At 41.4% G+C, this 21551-nt stretch overlaps 1 protein-coding gene across 1 annotated transcript in view; it reads right to left on the bottom strand.

Annotated features, from left to right (window-relative positions):
- PGM2L1 (phosphoglucomutase 2 like 1) overlaps positions 1–21535 on the bottom strand; it is a 33247-nt gene extending 11712 nt beyond the window's left edge. Inside the window, exons 1-9 of the mRNA XM_034759312.1 lie at positions 20984–21535; positions 11959–12043; positions 9370–9453; positions 8189–8382; positions 7373–7562; positions 7099–7196; positions 6122–6302; positions 2308–2401; positions 24–153 (exon numbers count right to left, since the gene is read on the bottom strand). Coding sequence (XP_034615203.1) covers positions 24–153; positions 2308–2401; positions 6122–6302; positions 7099–7196; positions 7373–7562; positions 8189–8382; positions 9370–9453; positions 11959–12043; positions 20984–21126 — 1199 coding nt within the window. The 5' untranslated portion in view covers positions 21127–21535. The remainder of the gene's footprint in view (positions 1–23; positions 154–2307; positions 2402–6121; positions 6303–7098; positions 7197–7372; positions 7563–8188; positions 8383–9369; positions 9454–11958; positions 12044–20983) is intronic.
- Positions 21536–21551: the final 16 nt, after the last annotated feature.

Here is a 21551-nt window from a genome sequence, read left to right as displayed (position 1 = left end):
GAGCATGTTAAAAAACAACTTACATTTCATATATTTCAGTTAGTTGCTGTGCCAATGTTAAGTTCTTGGTTTCCAGGTAAGATGCCATTTCAGCTATAACCACAGCTGCACTCACGCCATCCTTATCCAACACTGATGTGCCACACATGAAACCTGACAATCACAAGACTAGTGTTCAGAGAAGTTCGCTCCATAGATTTCCATTTGTTTTACTCGGATGAAGTGTTAAACGTCAGATGCCCTTTGTGCACACAAGACTAAACACGTGTCCAACGGCTGCCACTCTATCTATGCATATGCTACACCCATCTACCCAGTATGCTAGCCAGCCTAAGAGTCATGGGGGAGGGAAGATGTATGGAACAACCTATCAGTTTCAGGTAGACAGAAGCCTATAGCCTTACCATGCTATGTTACAATCCCCCTCAGATCTCACACACTAAGCAGGGTTAGTGTGAGCAAGTACGCTTGCGTGCTGCAGGGAATGTTGCCAGTGATTTAGTAAGCAGCACTAGTCCCACAAATCAATCATGAATCAATGCTCCACAGTGCTGCCAGATGTGTAATCTTTTGGAGGACATCTAAAATCAAGGTCTCGACTCCTTGCAGTTGTTAAAGATCCCTCTACATTTTATGTAAAATCAGGGATGTTCAATCCAATTTGGATAATTGCAATCTGCTTCCCTAAACTCCACTTTCACTTTTAATTGGATCTACTTCCTGAGCTAAACTGGTATGTTACTATGTGCTGCTAATCAGCTGCCATGTTCCATTTAAGAGGTGGATGAATTTCCATAGCTGACGTGCACCCTATGTAGTCCTTATCTACCTCTAAGGGTTATCAACCGGCTTTGTGAAGTGCTCAGAGAGCCTCAGACGAGAGGTACTATAGAAGAATTGCCAACTATAAAGGGATTATAAATTACCTAACAGAAAGTTAACAGTGTTTTAGAGATGTTATAGCTGTGTTGGCCCCAGGATATTAGAGAGAAAAGATGAAAAAGAGAAGCATTTGAGTTACACAGACTCTTCTTCAGGTCCAACTCCATGTAGCTTCTCTCTTTCACCAACAGAAGTTTGTCCAATAAAAGATTATCTCACCCACCTTGTCTCTCTAGTATTTCCATGGAAGATAGGTCCATCAATGGCTATTACCCAGGGTTGGGAGGGATGGTGTCCCAACCTCTGTTTGCCAGAAGCTGGGAATGGGCAACAGGGGATGGATCACTTGATGATTACCTGTCCTATTCATTCCCTCTGGGGCATCTGTCAGAAGACAGTACTGGGCTAGATGGACCTTTGGTCTGACCCAGTATGGCCATTCTTATGTTTTAAAGAGTGTTTTACAAACATTGTTACTCTACAGTCTGCTATTCATTGGAACCTTAGATAAGCTTTTGGAAGGAATACTCCCTTCAGCTTATTTGAAAATACCAGGCATTAACCAAACACTAAACGATTATTGTGTAGAAAAAAAAAATACGCCACCTCCCCGCCCGATTACCACGAGTAGGCTACTTCATAACTGTACTCTACTGGGTTTCTTGCACCTTGCTCTGAAGCATTTGGTACTGGCCACGGTTGGAGATGGGATACTAGACTACATGGATCACTAATATGAGCCAGTATGTAGGAATTTCCAAAGTAAAGTGGACCCTGCAATGGAGACAGGAACTTAACACAAGGATGCACCGGTACGGAGCTTTAGTTGAGCTGGCAGTTAGTTATGTACTGTTGGGTACAGTTAGTTCTGGGAGGATACATCAACTGTCAGACACTACAAATTTCTAAAGTCCTCTCAAAGGACTGTGTTAAGTGATGGTATCTGAACATATCTGGCAAGTAGATTAATTTACTTTTCAGTAAGGTGATCAAAAATAGAGTCAAGCAAAAAAGTTTGGTTTGGTAAGCAAAAAGTTTAAAAAAAGCAAAGCAAAGCAAAAATTCAACATCCATTACAGAGAATGTTATCAAGTGAACTGAAGACTGGACATTAACTCAATCTGGTCCATCAGGATTCTGTATGAATGCTACAGATCTTCCGATTGTCTTGTTAGAAGTTTAAACAGTGCCACAATCCTCCACTGTGACTCAACGAGGAGCATCCACACAGCATTTGATATGGCAGTGACTGCCATTCTGTTAACTAATGTTGACAACAACATGCAGTTCAACAAAATGCAAAGAGGAAAACTAAAGAGAAAAATCCTACACGATTCCTTGTCGTAACCAAGGTACATTAGCACAGAAAATATTGTTTACTAGCGTTCCACATTAAGATATTTTAGAATATATTATTGTACATACCAATAGACTCTTCAAACGCAAAAAGAACTTCTTTCCCATTGTCTAGGAGATCTTTTACTCTACTTCCAATCCATTTAAAACCAGGCAGTGTTTCCTGAAAAATGAAGAGGCCACGCTGTAAAAGCTACTTTTTCAATACAACAGTATCATGGAACAAGGGGAATATTTGCTGCTTTCACATAAAAATAACACCTTTCACCCCCAGATACTTTCTTGTAAGAAGTCTTAAGTATGAGGCCTGGAATGTCAGAAAACCCCAAAAGGTAAAATGATGCAAAAGGACCTCATGATCAACAGGACCAAAGAATGCTGGTAAAAATCAAAAACATAAGAATGGCCATACTGGGTCAGACCAGTGGTCCATCTAGCCCAGTGCCAGAGGCTTCAGAGGGAATGAACAGAACAAGGCAATTTATCAAGTGACCCATCCCGTTGACCAGTCCCAGCTTCTGGCTATCAGAGTTTTAGTGACAACCAGAGCATGGTGTGGCATCCCTGATCATCTTGGCTAATAGCCATTAATGGACCTATCCACCAGGAACTTATTTAATTCTTTTTTGAACCCCGTTATACTTTTGGCCTTCACAAAATCTCTTGGCAACAAGTTCCACAGTTGACTGTGCGTTGTGTGAAGAAGTACTTCCTTATGTTTGTTTTAAACCTGCTGCGACTTAATTTCCACTGGGTGACCCCTGGGTTCTTGTGTTAGATACAACACTTCCTTATTCACTTCTCCACACCATTCATGATTTTATAGACCTCTCTCATACCTGCACCCTTAGTCATCGCTTTTATAAGATGAACAGTCCCAGTCTTTTTAATCCTCCCTCATACAGAAGCTCTTCCATACACCTAATCATCTCTCTCTCTCCATCTTTTTTGAGATGGGGTGACCAGAACTGCATGCAATATTCAAGGTGTGGATGTACCATGGATTTGTATAGAGGCAATATGATATTTTCTGTCTTATTATCTATCCCTTTCCTAATGATTCCCAACATTCTGTTCACTTTTTTGACTGCTGTTACACATTGAGCGGCTGTTTTCAGAGAACTATGCACAAGGATTCCTAGATCTCTTTCTTGAGTGGTAACAACTAATCCAGACCCCATCATTTTGTATGTATAGTTGGGATTATGTTTTCCAGTATGATTACATTACATTTATCAACATTGAATTTCATCTGCCATTTTATCACCTAGTCACCCATTTTAGTGAGATTACTTCATAAGGCTTGGCAGTCAACTTTGAACAATTTTCTTGAATAATTTTGTATATTCTGCAAGCTTTGCCAACTCACTCTTTACCCCTTTTTTCAGCTCATAATTATGAATATATTGACTGGCACAGGTCCCAGTATAGATAGTTGGGGGACCCCGCTATTTACCTTTCTCCATTGTGAAACATGACCATTTATTCCCACCTACCCCTTTATTTCCTACCTTTTAACCAGTTACTGATCCATGAGAAAACTTTCCCTTTTATCCCAGGACTGCCTACTTTGCTTAAGAGCCTTGGTGAAGGACCCTGTCAAACACTTTCTGAAAGTCCAAATACACTATATCCACTGGATCACCCTTGTCCATGTTTGTTAACCCCTTCAAAGAATTCTAATAGATTGGTGAGGCATGATTTTCCTTTACAAAAGCTGTGCTGGACTCTTCCAACATATCTGACACAGGTGAAAAACAATAATTCTGTTCTTTACTACAGTTTTAACCAATTTGCCTGGTACTGAATTTAGGCTTATTGGTTTGTAATTGCCAGGATCCCCTCTGGAGCTTTTTTTAAATTCAGTGTTACATTAGCTATCCTTTCAGCCTCTGGTACAGAGGCTGAATTACGCAATAGGTTACATACCTGAGTTCCTTCAGAACTCTTGGGTAAGCCATCTGGTCCTGGTGACTGTTTAAGTTATCAGTTTGTTCCAAACCCCACTCTATGGACATCTCAATCTGGAACAGTTCCTAGGATTTATCACCTAAAAAAAATGGCTGAGGTGTGGGAATCTCCCTCATATCTTTGGCCTTAACTGCAGATGCAAATAATTCATTTAGCTTCTCTGCAACAGCCTTATTTTCTTTGAGTGCTCCTTTAGCACCTCCATCAACCAATGGCCCCACTGACGGGCAAGATTCCTGCTTCTGATGTACTTAAAGTTTTTGCTGTTAGTTTTTGTCCTTAGCTAGTTGCTCTTCAAATTCTTTCTTGGCCTGCCTCATTATACTTTTATACTTTATTTGCCAGAGTTTATGCTCCTTTCTAAAGCTAAGATTAAGATCAATAAGAGACCCCAATCCAAGCTGTCATGTCAATTAACCATGCTTAAACCCAGCAAAATCTGTTTAAACCCAGCAAATAAAGAGGCCAACACACTCAGTTTCGATTACGAATCTAAGGCACAGTGTTTCAGAATAGCATTCGCTACTGCATACGTAAGCAAACACAAAAATAAATACTTGCTATAGCCCCCCTGAAAAATATTTAGCTCTTATGAGGAGCCTGGTGGAACAGGAGCTGGCAAACATGCACAATAGAAAGCTAAAATCTCCTTTTAAGAGATCTGACAGATGTATAAGATTAACAGAAGGACCAGTGGTAATGATATAGTAGCAGTCCTCGGTGAGAGAAATATTATTCTCTACGTACAAAAAGGAAAAATTCTGTATCATGACTGATATTGAAGGATAAAAATTTCAAACCAGATTATAATTTCTTTCAAGAGTTGAAAAATACTAAAGACTCGTCATATATATTTCTAGAATCAATATTTTCCCCAACTCAAAATACAGTATTTAGTAACAGACTCCAAAATTTTCACTAGAGGGCAACAAAACTTAAGTTGATTAATAGCACAATAGTCCAGTCATTTTATACATTTTTTAGGATTTTTTTGCTCTTCATTGTTTGGAAAAATTGATAGAAAAAACCTTCCAGGGTTTTCATATGGTCTCAACTGATAACTATATTAAACAAGACCTGATCTTATTTAGTATATTATGTCAAACCTGTTTTTTATGTGCTTGTATTTTTTATGTGCCTGCTGATATTCACAGAGCTCTAGGAATCTGAGCAAGATCCACTGTTGGTGTAGGATCTACAAGGAAAGTTGTTCCCTTCACAGCACCCCCACATTTTTTTTTTTTAGTCCTTGAGGAAGTGACACAAAATAAAAGGTATTTATACTGTAGAAGATTCCTAATCAAGTTATGACAATTTTTAACTAAAATCTAGTTCAAAAACCTCACGTGCCAAATTAAAATGCAAGTACTGTTCAAGTCAATTTAAACCCCACTGAGTAGGTTTCATGTCATAGATCTAAGGAGGCAACAGTTTTTGCAGTATGCTTCTCTCCTTCACCCAACACAATCAAAAGGGATTCCCCTCCTCAAGGCAAAGCTTTGAGTTATTAGACCCATTTTAGACCTAAAAATTAACCTTGCAATTCTTTAAGGCTAGGGGGCATCACACTGCCTCACAAGACCACCTCCCAGCTCTTCACAGACAGACATTACAGTCTGCATACTCTGCAACATGGATTAGCAGGCACAGCACATGCTAATCTGCAAGGTAGACAGATGAGATCTAATGGGTAAACTGGCAGTGCCAAAAAAAACATTGAGTAAAAGTCCTCAGGCAACAGCAGCAAAGAGTAATTTGTGTCTGGACTTTTCTGGAGGTGGAGGTAATGAGGCTACACAAAAACGTGTAGCAATCAGTTATGATAGCAATGGCTATTATATTCTTCCTGAATAGAACACCTGAGGATTATAACACACACACACACACACACACACACACGCGCCACCCTTACTTCAAAGTGAAATCCTTCTTTAAGTGCAATCGCCTTCAGAATTTTAGAGGAGACTGTGGTTGCTAACATGTAAACGTTCTTCACATCAGCTTCTCTGGAACCGTTCGCCTTCCAGCTCCTGAACATCCACCACCCAAACAAAGCTGCCAGCTCGTTGCCGGTGAACACTTTCCAACGACCACTGCAAACAGGATGGAAACAACATCAAAAACAGTTCCTTCAAGTTTCTGAGGAGCCTGCATTAAGATTCAAAGACTGTACAACATATTCTGCAACCACTGGAACAGTGAACAATCAAATAGGTCATTCGACCCTGAAAAGCAGCTCCACGAACAGCACACTAACAGGGCTCTGTTACCTTGTCTCAGTGTTTCCAGACCAAATTTGCTGTTTACAAGTAAAAAAGTGTTGTCTCCCTGTTACCAGCCCTTCAAGCAAGATAAATGTACCAGAAAGAACCTATCACCAATAATAATGCATCGGCAATTCACACACCACCCTCAATTACACCTGTGCAACCCCTTTGTCTTCAATGGGGTTGCACAAGCGAAGGGGCGGCCCAGGATTTGGCCCCGCTGTTGGAACGAAGTTAACAATTCTGTTGAGAATTCAAGCGTGTTGAATAGCATCCAACTCACTCGCCCATAACTGTATTGATTCAGCAGGGCGTGCAGGAGTCAAAAGGCAGGAAAAGTAGATCATCATCAAAAGTGCTTTGCTTACAATCACTTTTCATGACAGATCTTTAGTGAAAGGATTTAACTAATCTTGCTTAAAATGCATCATTTAGATAAAAATGTAAGAAAAAAGATGAAGACTAAAAAAAAATCTTAATATGATCAAATGTCACGTTGTTAGGGATGGTGGAATAAAGTGGCAAAACTAAGTGACAATCAACATCAGAGGCTGGAGCAGTTAGTTCCCCTTCCCCCTCTTCTCTCAAAGGCAAGGTTAAAAAGAAAGGTCCCGTTTCTTACGTCTCTTGTCGTTCTGCCACCGCCAATCTATCTGCATCAGGATCAGTGGCCACCACCACCCTAGCGCTTTCTTTCTCTGCAAGCCTCAGAGACAGCTCCTGAAAAAGGCGATTGAGCCATTATATGCAGATAGTCAAATTCATTTGTAGTCCTCAAGTGTATTAACTCTGCTGAAATTCCACACACCCAGGTCTCTGACTTTATTACGTTAACATTTCAAAACAAGTGGAAACCCAACTAAAAACCAAAGTGACTGAACTAAAGAAATAAATACCAGCACACATTCTCCTTCCTCAGGATTTGGGCATTTAACGGTTGAAAAATCTGGATCTGGATCCTTTTGTTCAGGTACTGGAATGGGAGGCTTAAAGCCAAATGCTTTAAATGCCAACTGGACATAGTCATGACCAACGCCATGGAAAGATGTATGAATGAACTTCAAGTTGGTCTTTGTGTTCAGTTCCCTGAAAAAGAAAAGCAGCCATCAATTAACATTATAGGTTATTTCACAACATGCTGCGACATCATGAACCATGGTGAAATGCCAAGACAATGCAACTGAAGTTTACGGTAAAGCTGCCTTTCTGCAGATGTCTAATGTGTCTTCAAAAGAAAGTGTGAAAAAGGAAAGTTTCAACTGTAGGCATTCAATAACGATTGCTGGCTCAATTCTTCCTCACTCTGGAAACTTGGATCTTTACTCTACCTCTGCTACTTGGAAGTTCCTAAAAATGAGACATTTACTTCCCTCTGCATCAGACTCGGGCTCTTTATCGGAAAGAGTGATCAGCCTGTTGGGCCTGGCAAAAGCAGAAGGCAAGGGCTAAATCACCTCGTTTAAGGTAATGAAATCACCTACATATGGGGCAAAAAAACGTATCACAGAAAAGATGTATAAAATCCCCTTAATTTAGTCCATCCTTTACCCCCCCCTCCAAGTTGATTGCATATAGTACTTTTCCAACCCTTATTTTTAAAGTTTGACCTACATTTGTCATTGCTGGTCAGAAACCATTACACTTTGACAAGTTTCTGACGTGAACCCTGCATTAGAGTGTGGGAGTTAAGTTATATACTTCTCATACAGCACCTGTTATAGCAGATCTTTTTCAGGTCTTCCATATAGATTTTACAAATTTCCTCCAGAGGATCTCGTGTAAGAGGACTGGTGTCTACTAGATTCTCATTCCAGGAACCATTCCATGGTTCAACACATTCTTCTATACATTTCAGGATCTCTTTGTCATGAGGAGATGTGATCTGAGCTCCATTTTCCCAATAAACCTGGCATAAAAAAACCTGACACTTAGAACTGCATGTTACATGGATGAAATTGACCCATTATAAAGCCACATGATCTTATGGTTACATAACATCCTATAGTAAGCAAGAAACTTGTAGCAAATCACAGTATCAAGACTAGTTTAGTTCTCTGGAACTTTTTTGGGATCACTCAGGCCAAAAGTTTTCAAGTATCTAACTTTAGATATGTAAATTCATAATTAGGTGACCTGATTTCAAAGTTGTTGAGCACCCAGGCCCCGCACTGAAATCAGACTATGGATGCCTAAAGTCAGGTACCTATGTTTTAAAATATTAGCCTCAAAGTCTTGCATGAAGAAAGCCAACTACCACTTTTATAAAATCCTACTTCCTTTAAAAAAGCGCAGCAACTTCAGGCTCCCTCCACGCACTGGCAGGCTTTGGTTCCAGGCTCTGGCCCCAGGCGCACCAGCCCTGCCACTGTCCCTCGGCCTCGCTCCTCCCTGCCCGCCTCCCTATCCAGGGCTTAATCTGTCCCAGGGTTTGCCGGGGCTGAGTAAGTCTGCTGTGAAAAGTGATATTAACAAACGTACAAAGATCACTTTTCACAGCAGAAGACTTACCAGCTAGCAAGTCTTAGAAGGAAAAAAAAAAAAGCAAAAGAAACAATAAGACAAGAACATGCAAAGCACCTTATTTGTGTTTCTATTCTGTTTAGGCCCGTAAAGGAGAGAGACAACTGTAAATTATTTTTACTACCCTACATATATAGATTACAATGATTTGGACATGTGCATATTTATTTGTTTTTCCTAAAAAGTTAATTAAGAATTTTAGGAAAAATTGTCAGCGCGGCCACCAGCAAGAGTTGGTGGCCACACTCGGAGGCCATCAAACTATGTGTTGTGAGAACCCTTGATCAAGGGGACATACAGTGTATACTTGGTAAATCAACTTATTTGTCACAAATTTAAAAAAAAAAAAAAAAAAAAAAAGCACAGGGCTTACCTTGTAACCATTGTCCTCCTTACGGTTATGGGATGCTGTGATCATCACACCAGCTGCAGCTTTGAGCTGACGAACGGCATAGGGCTGAAAGACAAAAGCAATTTAAGTTCACTGCTTCTGAGCTGACATAAATACATAAAGGTATAAAGTCGGTTAAGGGGTAAGTAATACAGGTTCTTAAAATTTCACAAGCTGATTTCAAAGGTATCATTTGAACAGTTGGAAAACCAGCTCACTGTGTGTCCTGTTATCAGCAATGTGTTGTGCAAGAGAAAGCATGATCAGAGTTACTCTGCTAAATTAATATTAAGCTTCCAAAACAGATAATCTCCTGGAAGTACTCCCAAGCACAAAACTTTTTAATGTCTTATGGTGAAGAAAAGCCTCCACTTAGATTGCACATATTGGAGGAGGACAAAAGACTGGAGTAACTATCAAGAAGTCAAAAACCATTCGTATCCATGAAGGACTTCACCAAAATATTTGGTAAGCTAATACATACAGCTAAAAAGAGATTTTAAAAGTTATAGAAATGAAAATCCACAATCCAGAAGGCAGAGAGATGCCATCCATCATGGATCAATAGTAATTTTGTTCTTCAGTATGGAGGAATTAATTCACAGGTTCTCAAACTGCGGTCCACGGTATTCAGGTGGTCCGCGGATAGTTCCCTCTAAGGTGTGCGCCTGGGCAGCTGCACATGAGAGAAAAAAGGGCCACTCACCTAATTAGTGGAGCTACACAGGCATGGCTCCACTAATTAGATGCCTGCACCCTGGAGAAGACACACATGTAAGGTAAGGTGGCCTTGGGGGAATAGAGGGTCGGTGGGAGGGGGCGGTGGGGTGAGAAGAGGGGGTGGGGAGAATTTGGGACAGGCAGGGCTGTGGCACTCAGAACGAGGTGACTTTCCCCAGCTCCAGGGCTGCGGCTGCTGGGGAGAAACCCCACCTCCTTCCCTGCCCCAGCTCTGAGGCTGCCACGGCTGGGGAGAGAGAGGGAGAGACCCCCGCTCCTTCCCAGCCCCAGCTTGGGGGCTACCACAGCTGGGGAGCGAGGGCACATCCATCTCATTAAAAAGGTAAGACTACTGATATTAAAATATGAGTTGTGTGCTTTTATTTGTAGAACAAAAGAAGCTTTTATTATTAAGCTTTTTTAATTACGGCTTTTATCCAAAGTGCTTTATAATAGTTAGCTAACGGTACAAACATCATTTGGAAAGATCACTAAATGGTCCTCCAAGATGGTCAGCAATTTTCAAGTGGTCTGGGGAGGAAAAAAAAGTTTGAGAACCTCTGAATTGATAATACCAAGGTTACAGAAGCTTGTGGTTGCTACCATCTGTGTAACCTAAATTCAATATACTAGGAATGGAGTTCATAAAAACACACTAGCAAAATTCAGGAAACTGAGAAACCTAATGGGAATATTAGTACCCATAGTACTAGTCATACTCACAAACTGGGGCCCAGTCACTAAAATGACAGTCACATTACAAATGCTGATCCAAGTGGAAGCCCCACTGCAGAAGATATTTAGAAGTTTAAAATGAAAAATACACTGCAGTGAACAATCCTTCATTTCCTCTACCAACCCCTTGGAAGAGTCTACAGGTCCCAATCCTGAGAATGCTCAAACACAAGTAGACCCATTGAACTCAGTAGAACTACTTATGTGTGTAATAATTTGTACAACAAAGGTATAAGGGACCTGTTTTCCATCTTGAATTATGGGCCAAATTTTGCTCAGTTATACATTTCTCACAGCAGTAACTCTACTTAAAATCAATGGAGTTACTATGGATTTAATACTAGTGTAACAAAACCGAATTCAGCCCTATGATTTCTTAAGTCTTCCTAAGGAGTGTTTAGACTTGAAATTAGACAAAGGTTTCTAACCATCAGAGGAGTGAAGTTCTTGAAAAGCCTTCAAAGGGGAGCAGTGGGGACATATCTAGCTTCAAGACTAAGCTTGATAAGTTTATGGAGGAGATGGTATGATGGAATAACCTAATTTTTGCAATTAATTGATCTTTGACTATTAGCGGTAAATATGCCCAATGGCCTGTGATGGGATGTTAGATGGGGTAGGATCTGAGTTACTACAGAGAATTCTTTCCTGGGTGTCTGACTGGTGAGTCTTGCCCACATGCTCAGGGTTTAGCCATATTTGGGGTCGGGAAGGAATTTTCCTCCAGGGCAGATTGGCAGAGGCCCTGGGAGTTTTTCACCTTCCTCTGCAGCGTGGGGCACAGGTCACTTGCTGGAGGATTCTCTGCACCTTGAAGTCTTTAAACCATGATTTGAGGATTTCAATGGCTCAGACATAGGTTAGGGGTTTGTTACAGGAGTGGGTGGGTGAGATTCTGTGGCCTGCGCTGAGCAGGAGGTCGGACTAGACGATCATAATGGTCCCTTCTGACCTTAAAGTCTATGATTCTGTGAAATGTTCCACTTCTAGCCTATTCTTCCATTTACATTCTGGCACTCTGACAAGAAAAATATTTAGCTAAAATTAAGATGACAGCCTTGATGAAATGCTAAAAACATTAGCTGTGTTAGAATGAATGAAGTGTGAAAGACTTACCACAAAGGGCGTAGGAACGTATTTTGAAAACAAGTACACAGGTACACCTTTCGCAAGCAGGACTGCTGCAGTAAGCTTTGCAAGTCTATTGAACAGGAAAAATATTCAGTGAATCAGGGGAGGGATAGCTCAGAGGTTTGGGCATTGGCCTGCTAAATTCAGGGCTGGGAGTTCAATCCTTGAGGGGGCCATTTAGGGAACTGGGGTGTAAAAAAAAAAAATCTGTCTGGGGATTGGTCCTGTTGTGAGCAGGGGATTGGACTAGATGATCTCCTGAGGTCCCTTCCAACCCTGATATTCTATGATTCTATTATCCACAATACTGTTCTAAAAGCCCCAATCCAAAGAACAAGTTCTTTTTCTGCCTTCTCTCAAGATGTTCTTATTATAGAATCATAGAAATGTAGGGCTGGAACTAAGTATACCTAGCTAACCCTGACAGGTGCTTTGTCTAACCTGTTCTTAAAAAGCTCGAGTGACAGTGAGTGTCTAAGGAGCTGCTAGAGAGACAAGGCAGGTGGGGTAATATATCTTTATCAGACCAACTTCTATTGGTGAAAGAGACCAGCTTTTGAGCTTATACAGAGCTCTTCTTCGGGTCTGGGAAAGGTACTGTCACAGCTCAACACAAGATAGAATAGACTGTTTCACATAAGAGAGTTAGGGTAAAGTGGGCAGTTAACACTTCAAAAAAACACCCAACAAAAGAGGGCTGGTTAGTAGGTTACAGATTGTAGTAATAAACCATTCATCCAGTGTCTTTATTCAGTCCATGATTACTCTTGTCTAGCAAAGTTATGAATTTAAGCTCCCAGGCTTAAATTTTGAAGGTGTTGTGATGGTTTATTTTGAGGAGGACAACTGATAGGTCAGATATAGAATGATCATTTTGTGACAAGCGACAAAGGGTCCTGTGGCACCTTACAGACTAACAGACGTATTGGAACATAAGCTTTTGTGGGTGAAAACCCACTTTGTCAGACACATTTTGTGGCAATTGTTCACCCACAGGTGATATGTTGTTTTTGTCTTAACATTTTTCAGCGTGAGTTCATTCGAAAAAGTACTTGTCTGGTTTCACCCACTTAGTTGCTGTTGGGGCATTTAGTGCACTGGATGAGATATACCATGTTGTGAAAGACATGTGAAGGACTCATGGATCTTGAAAGGTGTGTTTTGGGGGTGGGGGAGCAGAGAAGAGAATTGATTGTTGTAGGACTGGAGATACGTCTACAGGTTTTGCATCTGTTCTGTCAGTGTCTAATGCCACTTTGAGATGATGTGTCTCGGTCTGTGGGGAGCTTGCTTCTGATGAGCTTAGCAAGGTTGGGGGGGGGGGTTGATTGAAGGCCAGAAAAGGAGGTTTGAGAAAGATTTCTTTCAGGATGTGGTCATCATCAAGTATGGACTGCAACTCTTTGATGATACACTGTGTGGGGTGGGAGGTGACAACTCAGAGCGTAGGTGCCGACTCCATAGGTGCTCCGGGGCTGGAGCACCCCCAGAGAAAAGTTAGTGGGTGCTCTGCACCCACCGGCAGCCAATCTCCCCCTCCTCCCCTGAGCATGCCACGTCCCTGCTCCTCCACCTACTTCCCAGCGCTTCCTGCCTTGCTGCTGCCAAACAGCTGTTTGGCAGTGTGCTAGGAGGGTGGGGAAGGAGGTGGCGCCAGGGGCAGAGGGAGGGGTCGAGCACCCACCAGTGGGAGCAGAAGTCGGCGCCTATGACTCAGAGGGATATGGTCTGAGGGTTTTTCCCATATCAAAGTAGGTTCCCATAGACTATTTGGGTGGCCTGTTCCATAATGCTATCTACTTCTCTCGTGGAGTGTCCTCATGTGACGGGGTCCTGGGGTGCAACCTGGATTGCAGGACCACTGATGTCCTCCAAACCCACCAAGCTGGGTTGCCACTCACACTGTGATGCTGATGTCAAGCTACAAACTTCTGAAAGGCACTGCACTTACACAGACATCCACTGGCACACCCAACTACTGTGTTACACGAATGATCTCACAGCCACTCATGAACCAATAGAGAGGCGCCAGCCAATTCCCCCCAGAACCTTACCATCTAACAATTAGTTTGCCACTTCTTCATAGGAAAGGGGACATGCACCAGCCTTTGTAATCTGAGCCAATTTCCCAAGCACTTTAGACAAACTCATTGCTAAGGATAAAACATTAAAATAAGTTTATTAACTACAGAAAGATAGCTTTTAAGTGGTTATAAGCGGTAGGCATAAAAGGTCAGAAATGGTTACCTTAAAAAATAAATAAACATGCTTTCTAAAACGCTCAACTTTTAGTCTAAGCAAGTGTTGAAGCAAACAGCTTCTCACCTAGAGAGATGGTACAAGCAGGTTACAGTTCCTCAATACATAGGCTGGGACTACCTTCCAGCCTGGAACCAAATTTCCCCAGTTCCAAGTCTTTGTCCTTCAGATGTTCTTCCAGGTGTTGAGTTGGGGAGGTTAGAGAGAGGCCAAGTGATGTCACTGTCTCTCTTTTATACTTTCTTCCAGCTTGCTGGAATGATCTTTGCTGTGACGTGGGTTAGTCCACCCCCATGGCGTACATGCCTTCTCCGAGAAGTCTTAGGATAATGGATTGTGTGTTGATGAGCCATTAATGCTGTCTGGCTATTGATGGCTTCTCCTTTGTTATAATAAAGGCTGGCTGTGGGTGTTCCCAACCTCACAACATATGTCAGTAACATATATAGTAATACTTCATAAATTCACATACAATGATAGTACATACAACCCAACAATTATTCAACAGATCAAGATTTACAAAATGATATCTCACAAGGCATACTTTGTACAAAACACACCATAATATCACAGTGGTGAATATGGGGGTTCCAGGGTGATACTTTGAGGTACAGAGTGTCATATCTTGTTTGAAGAAGGTGGTTTAAGGGCGTGTATTGGACTTTCTCCTTGGAGCATATTTTGGGGTACCTGAGTACCTGGCTGTAGGTAACAATTCTTGGTGTGGGGGGGATGGTTATTAGATCTGTGAAGGTAAGTGTGGTGATCCATAGGTTTCTTGTATATAGTGTTTGTAGGGTTCCATTGCTGAAATTGATCATGGTGTCCAGGAAGTTGACGCTGCTTTGGGAACGTTGTAGAGAGTTTGATAGATGGTTGTTGAAGTTATGGTGGAAATTTAGGTCAGCTGTCCAGAGGATGAACACATCATCAATGTATCTCAAGTATACAATTGGTTTCATGGTGCATTTGTCCAGAAATTCTTCCTTGAGGTGACCCATTATGTGGCTGGCATATTTGGGAGCCATCCCAGTACCCATGGTTTGAACAAAGTGTCTCTCATAGACTCTAAGGTCAGAAGGTACCATTATGATCATCTAGTCTGACCTCCCGCATGATCCGGGCCACAAAAGTGACCCACCCACTCCTGGAATAATTCTCTCCCTTGACTCAGCTGTTGAAGTCCCCAAATCATGATTTAAAGACTTCAAATCGCAGAGAATCCTCCAGCAAGCGACCCCTGCCCCATGCTGCGGAGGAAGGCGAAAAACCTCCAGGGCCTCTGCCAATCTACCCTGGAGGAAAATTCCTTCTCGACCCCAAATATGGCGATCAGCTGAACCCCGAGCATGCAGGCAAGATTCTCTAGCCAGACCCTCTGGAAAAAGTTCTCTGTAGTAACTTTTAATATCCCATCATTGACCATTGTTACTAATTACTAGTGATGGCACGTTATTGACCTATTGACTAAAATCACTTTATCCCATCAAACCATCCCCTCCATAAACTTAAGTTTAATCTTAAAGCCAGAGAGGTCTTTCGCCCCCACTGTTTCCCTCGGAAGGCTGCTCCAAAACTTCACCCCTCTGATGGTTAGAAACCTTTGTCTAATTTCAAGCCTAAACTTCCCGACGGCCAGTTTATATCCATTTGTTCTCGTGTCCACATTAGTACTGAGCTGAAATTATTCCTCTGCCTCCCTGGTATTTATCCCTCTGAGATATTTAAAGAGAGCAATCATATCCCCCCCTCAGCCTTCTTTTGGTTAAGGTAAACAAACCGAGCTCCTCGAGTCTCCTTTCATACGACAGATTTTTCCATTCCTCAGATCATCCTAGTAGCCCTTCTTTGTACCCATTCCAGTTTGATTTCATCCTTTTTAAACATGGGAGACCAGAACTGCACACAGTACTCCAAATGAGGAGTCACCAGTGCCTTGTATAACGGAACCAGCACCTCCTTATCCCTACTAGAAATACCTCGCCTAATGCATCCCAAGACCGCATTAGCTTTTTTCATGGCCACGTCACATTGTCGACTCATAGTCATCCTGCGATCAACCAGGACTCCGAGGTCCTTCTCCTCTTCCGTTACATCCAACTGATGCGTCCCCAGCTTATAACTATAATTCTTGTTAGTCATCCCTAAATGCATAACCTTACACTTCTCACTATTAAATTTCATCTTATTACTATTACTCCAGTTTACAAGGTCATCCAAATCTCCCTGCAGGATATCCCGATCCTTCTCCAAAGTGGCAATACCTCCCAACTTTGTGTCATCCGCAAACTTTATTAGCTCACTCCTACATTTGGTTCCGAGGTCAGTAATAAATAGATTAAATAAAATCGGACCCAAAACCGAACCTTGAGGAACTCCACTGGTAACCTCCCTCCAACCTGACAGTTCACCTTTTAGTACGACCCGCTGCAATCTCCCCTTTAACCAGTTCCTTATCCACCTATGGATTTTCATATCGATCCCCATCTTTTCCAATTTAACCAACAATTCCTCATGCGGTACCGTATCAAACGCTTTACTGAAATAGAGGTATATTAGATCCACCGCATTTCCTTTATCTAAAAAATCTGTTACTTTCTCAAAGAAGGAGATCAGGTTGGTTTGGCATGATCTACCTTTCATAAAACCGTGTTGTAATTTGTCCCAATTGGCATTGACCTCAAGGTCCTTAACTACTTTCTCCTTCAAAATTTTTTCCAAGACCTTGCATATTACAGATGTTAGACTAACAGGCCTGTAGTTACCCGGGTCACTTTTTTCCCCTTCTTGAAAATAGGAACCACATTAGCTATTCTCCAGTCAAACGGTACCACCCCCGCGTTTACAGATTCACTAAAAATTATCGCTAACGGGCTTGCAATTTCTTGCGCCAGTTCCTTTAATATTCTCGGATGAAGATCATCCGGTCCGCCCGATTTAGTCCCGTTAAACTGTTTGAGTTTGGCTTCTACCTTGGATACAGTAATGTCAACCCCCCCTCCTTTATTCCCATCTGTCTCACTTCCACTATTCCTCAGCCCTTCATTAGCCTCATTAAATACTGATGCAAAATATTCATTTAGATATTGTGCCATGCCTAGATTATCCTTAATCTCCACTCCATCTACAGTCTTAAGCGGTCCCACTTCTTTCTTTGTTTTCTTCCTATTTATATGGCTATAAAAGCTCTTACTATTGGTTTTAATTCCCCTCGCAAGGTCCAACTCTACTCGGCTTTTGGCTTTTCTCACTCCATCTCTACATGCTCTGACCTCAATAAGGTAGGTTTCTTTGCTGATCCCTCCCATCTTCCACTCCCTGTACGCTTTCTGTTGTTTCTTAATCACCCCTCTGAGATGCTCGCTCATCCAGCTTGGTCAAAATCTCCTGCCTACGAACCGTTTTCCCTTTCTTGGGATACACGCCTCTGACAGCTCCTGCAACTTCAACTTGAAATAATCCCAGGCGTCTTGCGGCGTTAGATCCCTAAATATGTTAGTCCAATCCACTTCCCTAACTAGTCCCCTTAATTTATTAAAATTAGCCCTTTTGAAATCGTAAACCTTAGTCTCGGATTTAATTCTGTTAATCTTTCCATTTAGTTTAAATGGAATTAGCTCATGATTACTCGAGCCAAGGTTGTCCCCTACAATCATTTCCTCAACGAGGTCCTCACTACTCACCAAAACCAGATCTAAAATGGCATCCCCCCTCGTCGGTTCAGCAACTATTTGATGAAGGAATTCATCAGCTATCACATCTAGGAAAATCTGAGCCCTATTATTGTTATTAGCATTTGTTCCCCAATCTATATCCGGGAAGTTAAAGTCTCCCATGATTACACAGTTCCTATTAGTATTTACTTCCCTAAAAACTATTAATGAGTTCTCTGTCCATATCCAGGCTAGATCCCGGCGGTCTATAGCACACCCCAAGCACTATCCCAGGGGAGGCTCTAGTAGTTTTTACCCAATATGAGTACTGCCCAGACAGACTCCGTCTTATCCATTCCATCGCTTATTATTTCTTTACAGTTTACCTCATTATTGACATACAATGCTACTCCCCCACCTTTACCTTTGATCCGGTCTTTCCTAAAGAGCACATACCCTTCCATTCCTGTACTCCAGTCATGACTACCGTTCCACCACGTTTCAGTTATTCCCACGATATCCGGTTTCATTTCTCGGACCAGGAGCTCCAATTCCTCCATTTTGTTACCTAGGCTTCTCGCATTGGTGTATAAGCATCTTAATTTATGTCATTTGGCCTCTCTCACATTTGTTATCCCATTTGGTATGGACACTGTACTGCTAGTATGACCTATTAGTCTAGTATCAATTCCCCCCCCCCCTTATGTCCAATCTCTTCCCCCCGGCTATATCCGTTCTTATCTCATCGTCCTCCCTCTCAATGTTATAATCTGGTGTGGAGATTAACTGGACATCTCCCAACCGTCTCCCCCAAATTCCTAGTTTAAAGCTCTTTTGATGAGATGAGCCAGCCTCCCTCCCAGAAGTCTATGTCTGTTGAATGTAAAGTGATTGTAAGTGAGGATGAAATGGATAAGTTTGGCAATGTGTTTGAGGTGGATATCTGAGAGTTGTTCATTGGTCTTGCAGATATTTGAGGCAGGCAGCAATGCAATCAGGGTTACAGATGCTGATGGATAGGTGGTGACATCCATGGTGACACGGACAGTGTTGTGAAGGAGGTTGTTAATGTTATGGAGCTTCTGGTGGAAGTTGGTGTGTCCTGGATAAAACCGGCCCTTTGTGTGGTGAACTGTTTGAGGATGTTTTTTGAGAGTCCTGATATTCCTTCAGTAAGAGTGTTGTAGCCAGATAAGATGGATCTGCCTGGTTTTCCTTATTTATGTATCTTGGGAAGCATGTAATAGGTCCCTGGAGGGGAAAGGGTTCTCGAACGGTGAGGCTGTAGAGATTCTCTTGGAGTGGTTTGGGGAAGGAAGGATTTGATGACATCCTTAAACTCCTGGGTGAATAGTAGTGTGCAATCTTCTTTGATTTCTTTATAGTAGGTGACGTCAGAGTTGTCGGTTGGCCTTGTTGATGTAGGTCATTGAGGTTGAGGATTACAATAGCACCTCTTATCTACTGGCTTGATCACTATCTTGTGGTTGGATTTCATGGATTGTATAGTTATCCTCTCAGCAGTGGAGAGATTGTGGTGGATATATGACATTATTGTAACCCTCACTTCACTGGTCTCCCACTTCCGTCCACTGTTTGATCTTTTCACTAACTGCGACATGCCTATAATTAGATTGTAAACTCTTTGAAGCAGTGTTTTGTCATTTTATTTGCTTGTAAAGCGCCTTGCAATCAACATCAGTCAAAAGACAAAGGTTCAAAGCCTCCGGTTGTTTGAGAACCATATCTGATCACAGAAGCACAAATCTAAGTTCCATGGTACACGTTTCAAAAACGCCAAATTCCTACAACAAAAGCCTTTCGAGGGGTAAAAATAGATCTTGGTAACCAACAGAGGTTGGTGGTTTTTAATGCTGTTCAGCAGTTTCAGATGATTCCGATAAAGTAGATCAATATACTATTCCCAAAATAAACTTCAATAGGCCAGCAATCTCCCTTATTCCAATCAATCAGTCTAAAAACAGCTACAGAAATTCACACAGTCATTAGCTTTACTGCCAGACAGACAGAACTTACTTTAAAATAATCCTTTCATTAGGGCTAGCGGGAACTTTAGTTCAATTTCATCAAACAGTTTCTTGTCTTTGAAACAACAACAACTTCACAGGTATTTATAACCAGAAAATTATTTGCACTTTGATCATTAAAAATGATGGGAGGGGACTCATTGTAAGTGAACAAACAGGCTATGAAAATTAAGGATCCATACATACCATGTTTACTTTGTTCACTTTTTTGACAGTGAAGTGTAATTTAATTTTTTAAACACGATAGTGCAATAGTAAGGTACTGTAACATACTGAAAAGCAAGAGTCCCAGTAATATGATCAAGTGAGAATTAATGATGTTACAGGAATTCTCTCTCTGCATTTCAAACCATCTATTACCCAAGTAAAAAAAAAAAGGCAAGGATACTAAATCAGTTTTTTTAAAGTAGTCTACCAGCCTGACTGAGCTATTTTAGTAAAATCAGCAGCATTAAGAACCTTTATATTTGTAGAAGTTTGGATATTTTTTAAGCATGAAATTAGAAAAGACTCCTCATTTGTGTGACTGTGTTAATGGCTGCATACTGCCGAGACAAATCAGTGTATGATGCTACAAGAGGTATCACAATAGTTACAAAGGGTTCAAGGAGGAATTACTCCTTTTCCACGTGAAAGTTTAAATCAGATGTGTAGTTTGACAGAGTTAGGACTACAGTTTTGCAATAAAACTCAATACAGACACACTGATAACCAGTCGTGCAGTTTTTTGATGTATTCAAGTTAAAGGCTTAGTATTGTAAGTTTCCTTTCACACTTAAGTCTCACACACATAGTGATTTCTGCATCATGTGACTTTCTTGCTGTTTAGAGTGCTTGTGCATTTACATGGTATACTCTTTTGGGACAAGGACTGTCTTTGTTATGGGTCTGTACAGCGCCTAGCACTAGGGGTCCATGATTAGGACTCTTAGGCACTATGGAAATATAAATAGAGAATACACTAAATTCCTGATAAATTCCCCATATGAAGAGAAACATTCTAAGCCACACTTAAAATTCTAGTCTTTCAAATGGAATCAATCCTCATACCTCTTACTACTGCAGCTGCTGGTCACCTGACCTCGCGTGTCATATCCAACAACGAAGCCTCTCTGCCTGAAGTCTGAAAAACACCTTTCAAGGTATTTGTACATTCCCTGCAGCAAAACAGAAGCATGAAGATTTAGGTCCATGATAGTGCACACAGCTCAAAGATTACTCTGTTTAGAATTCATTATGCCACAATAATGGGAATAAGACTTGCTTCACTAGAGCTGGGTTAATGATAAAAAATGAGCATGAATAAGCAATTGGTTCAAATAGACAGAAAATCTGCTTTAATGGCGTTTGCAGTACAAGTACATTTTTGTTCCTAGAGTGTTCACAGGAAGAGAAAGGTTGCAAATACCCATGAGAATCTAGTCAGGGAGCAGAAACAGATGACCAGACAGAACGGACAGAAAATTAGGTAACAAATCCTTGAAGCAGCAAATATTTGAGATTAATCCACAGGATGAAACATGCTCAAACCATCTGTCAGATAATTGTAAATAATGAACCAATTCATAAAAGAAAAATCTGAATAATTCACACACACAAAAGGGCTACCTTTGTTATA

Source organism: Trachemys scripta, chromosome 1 (genome assembly GCF_013100865.1).
Source record: "Trachemys scripta elegans isolate TJP31775 chromosome 1, CAS_Tse_1.0, whole genome shotgun sequence".
In the NCBI taxonomy this organism is placed as follows: Eukaryota; Metazoa; Chordata; order Testudines; family Emydidae; genus Trachemys; species Trachemys scripta.
Note: the sequence above shows the minus strand (reverse complement) of the source record. Positions and strands in the feature narration are given on the sequence as shown.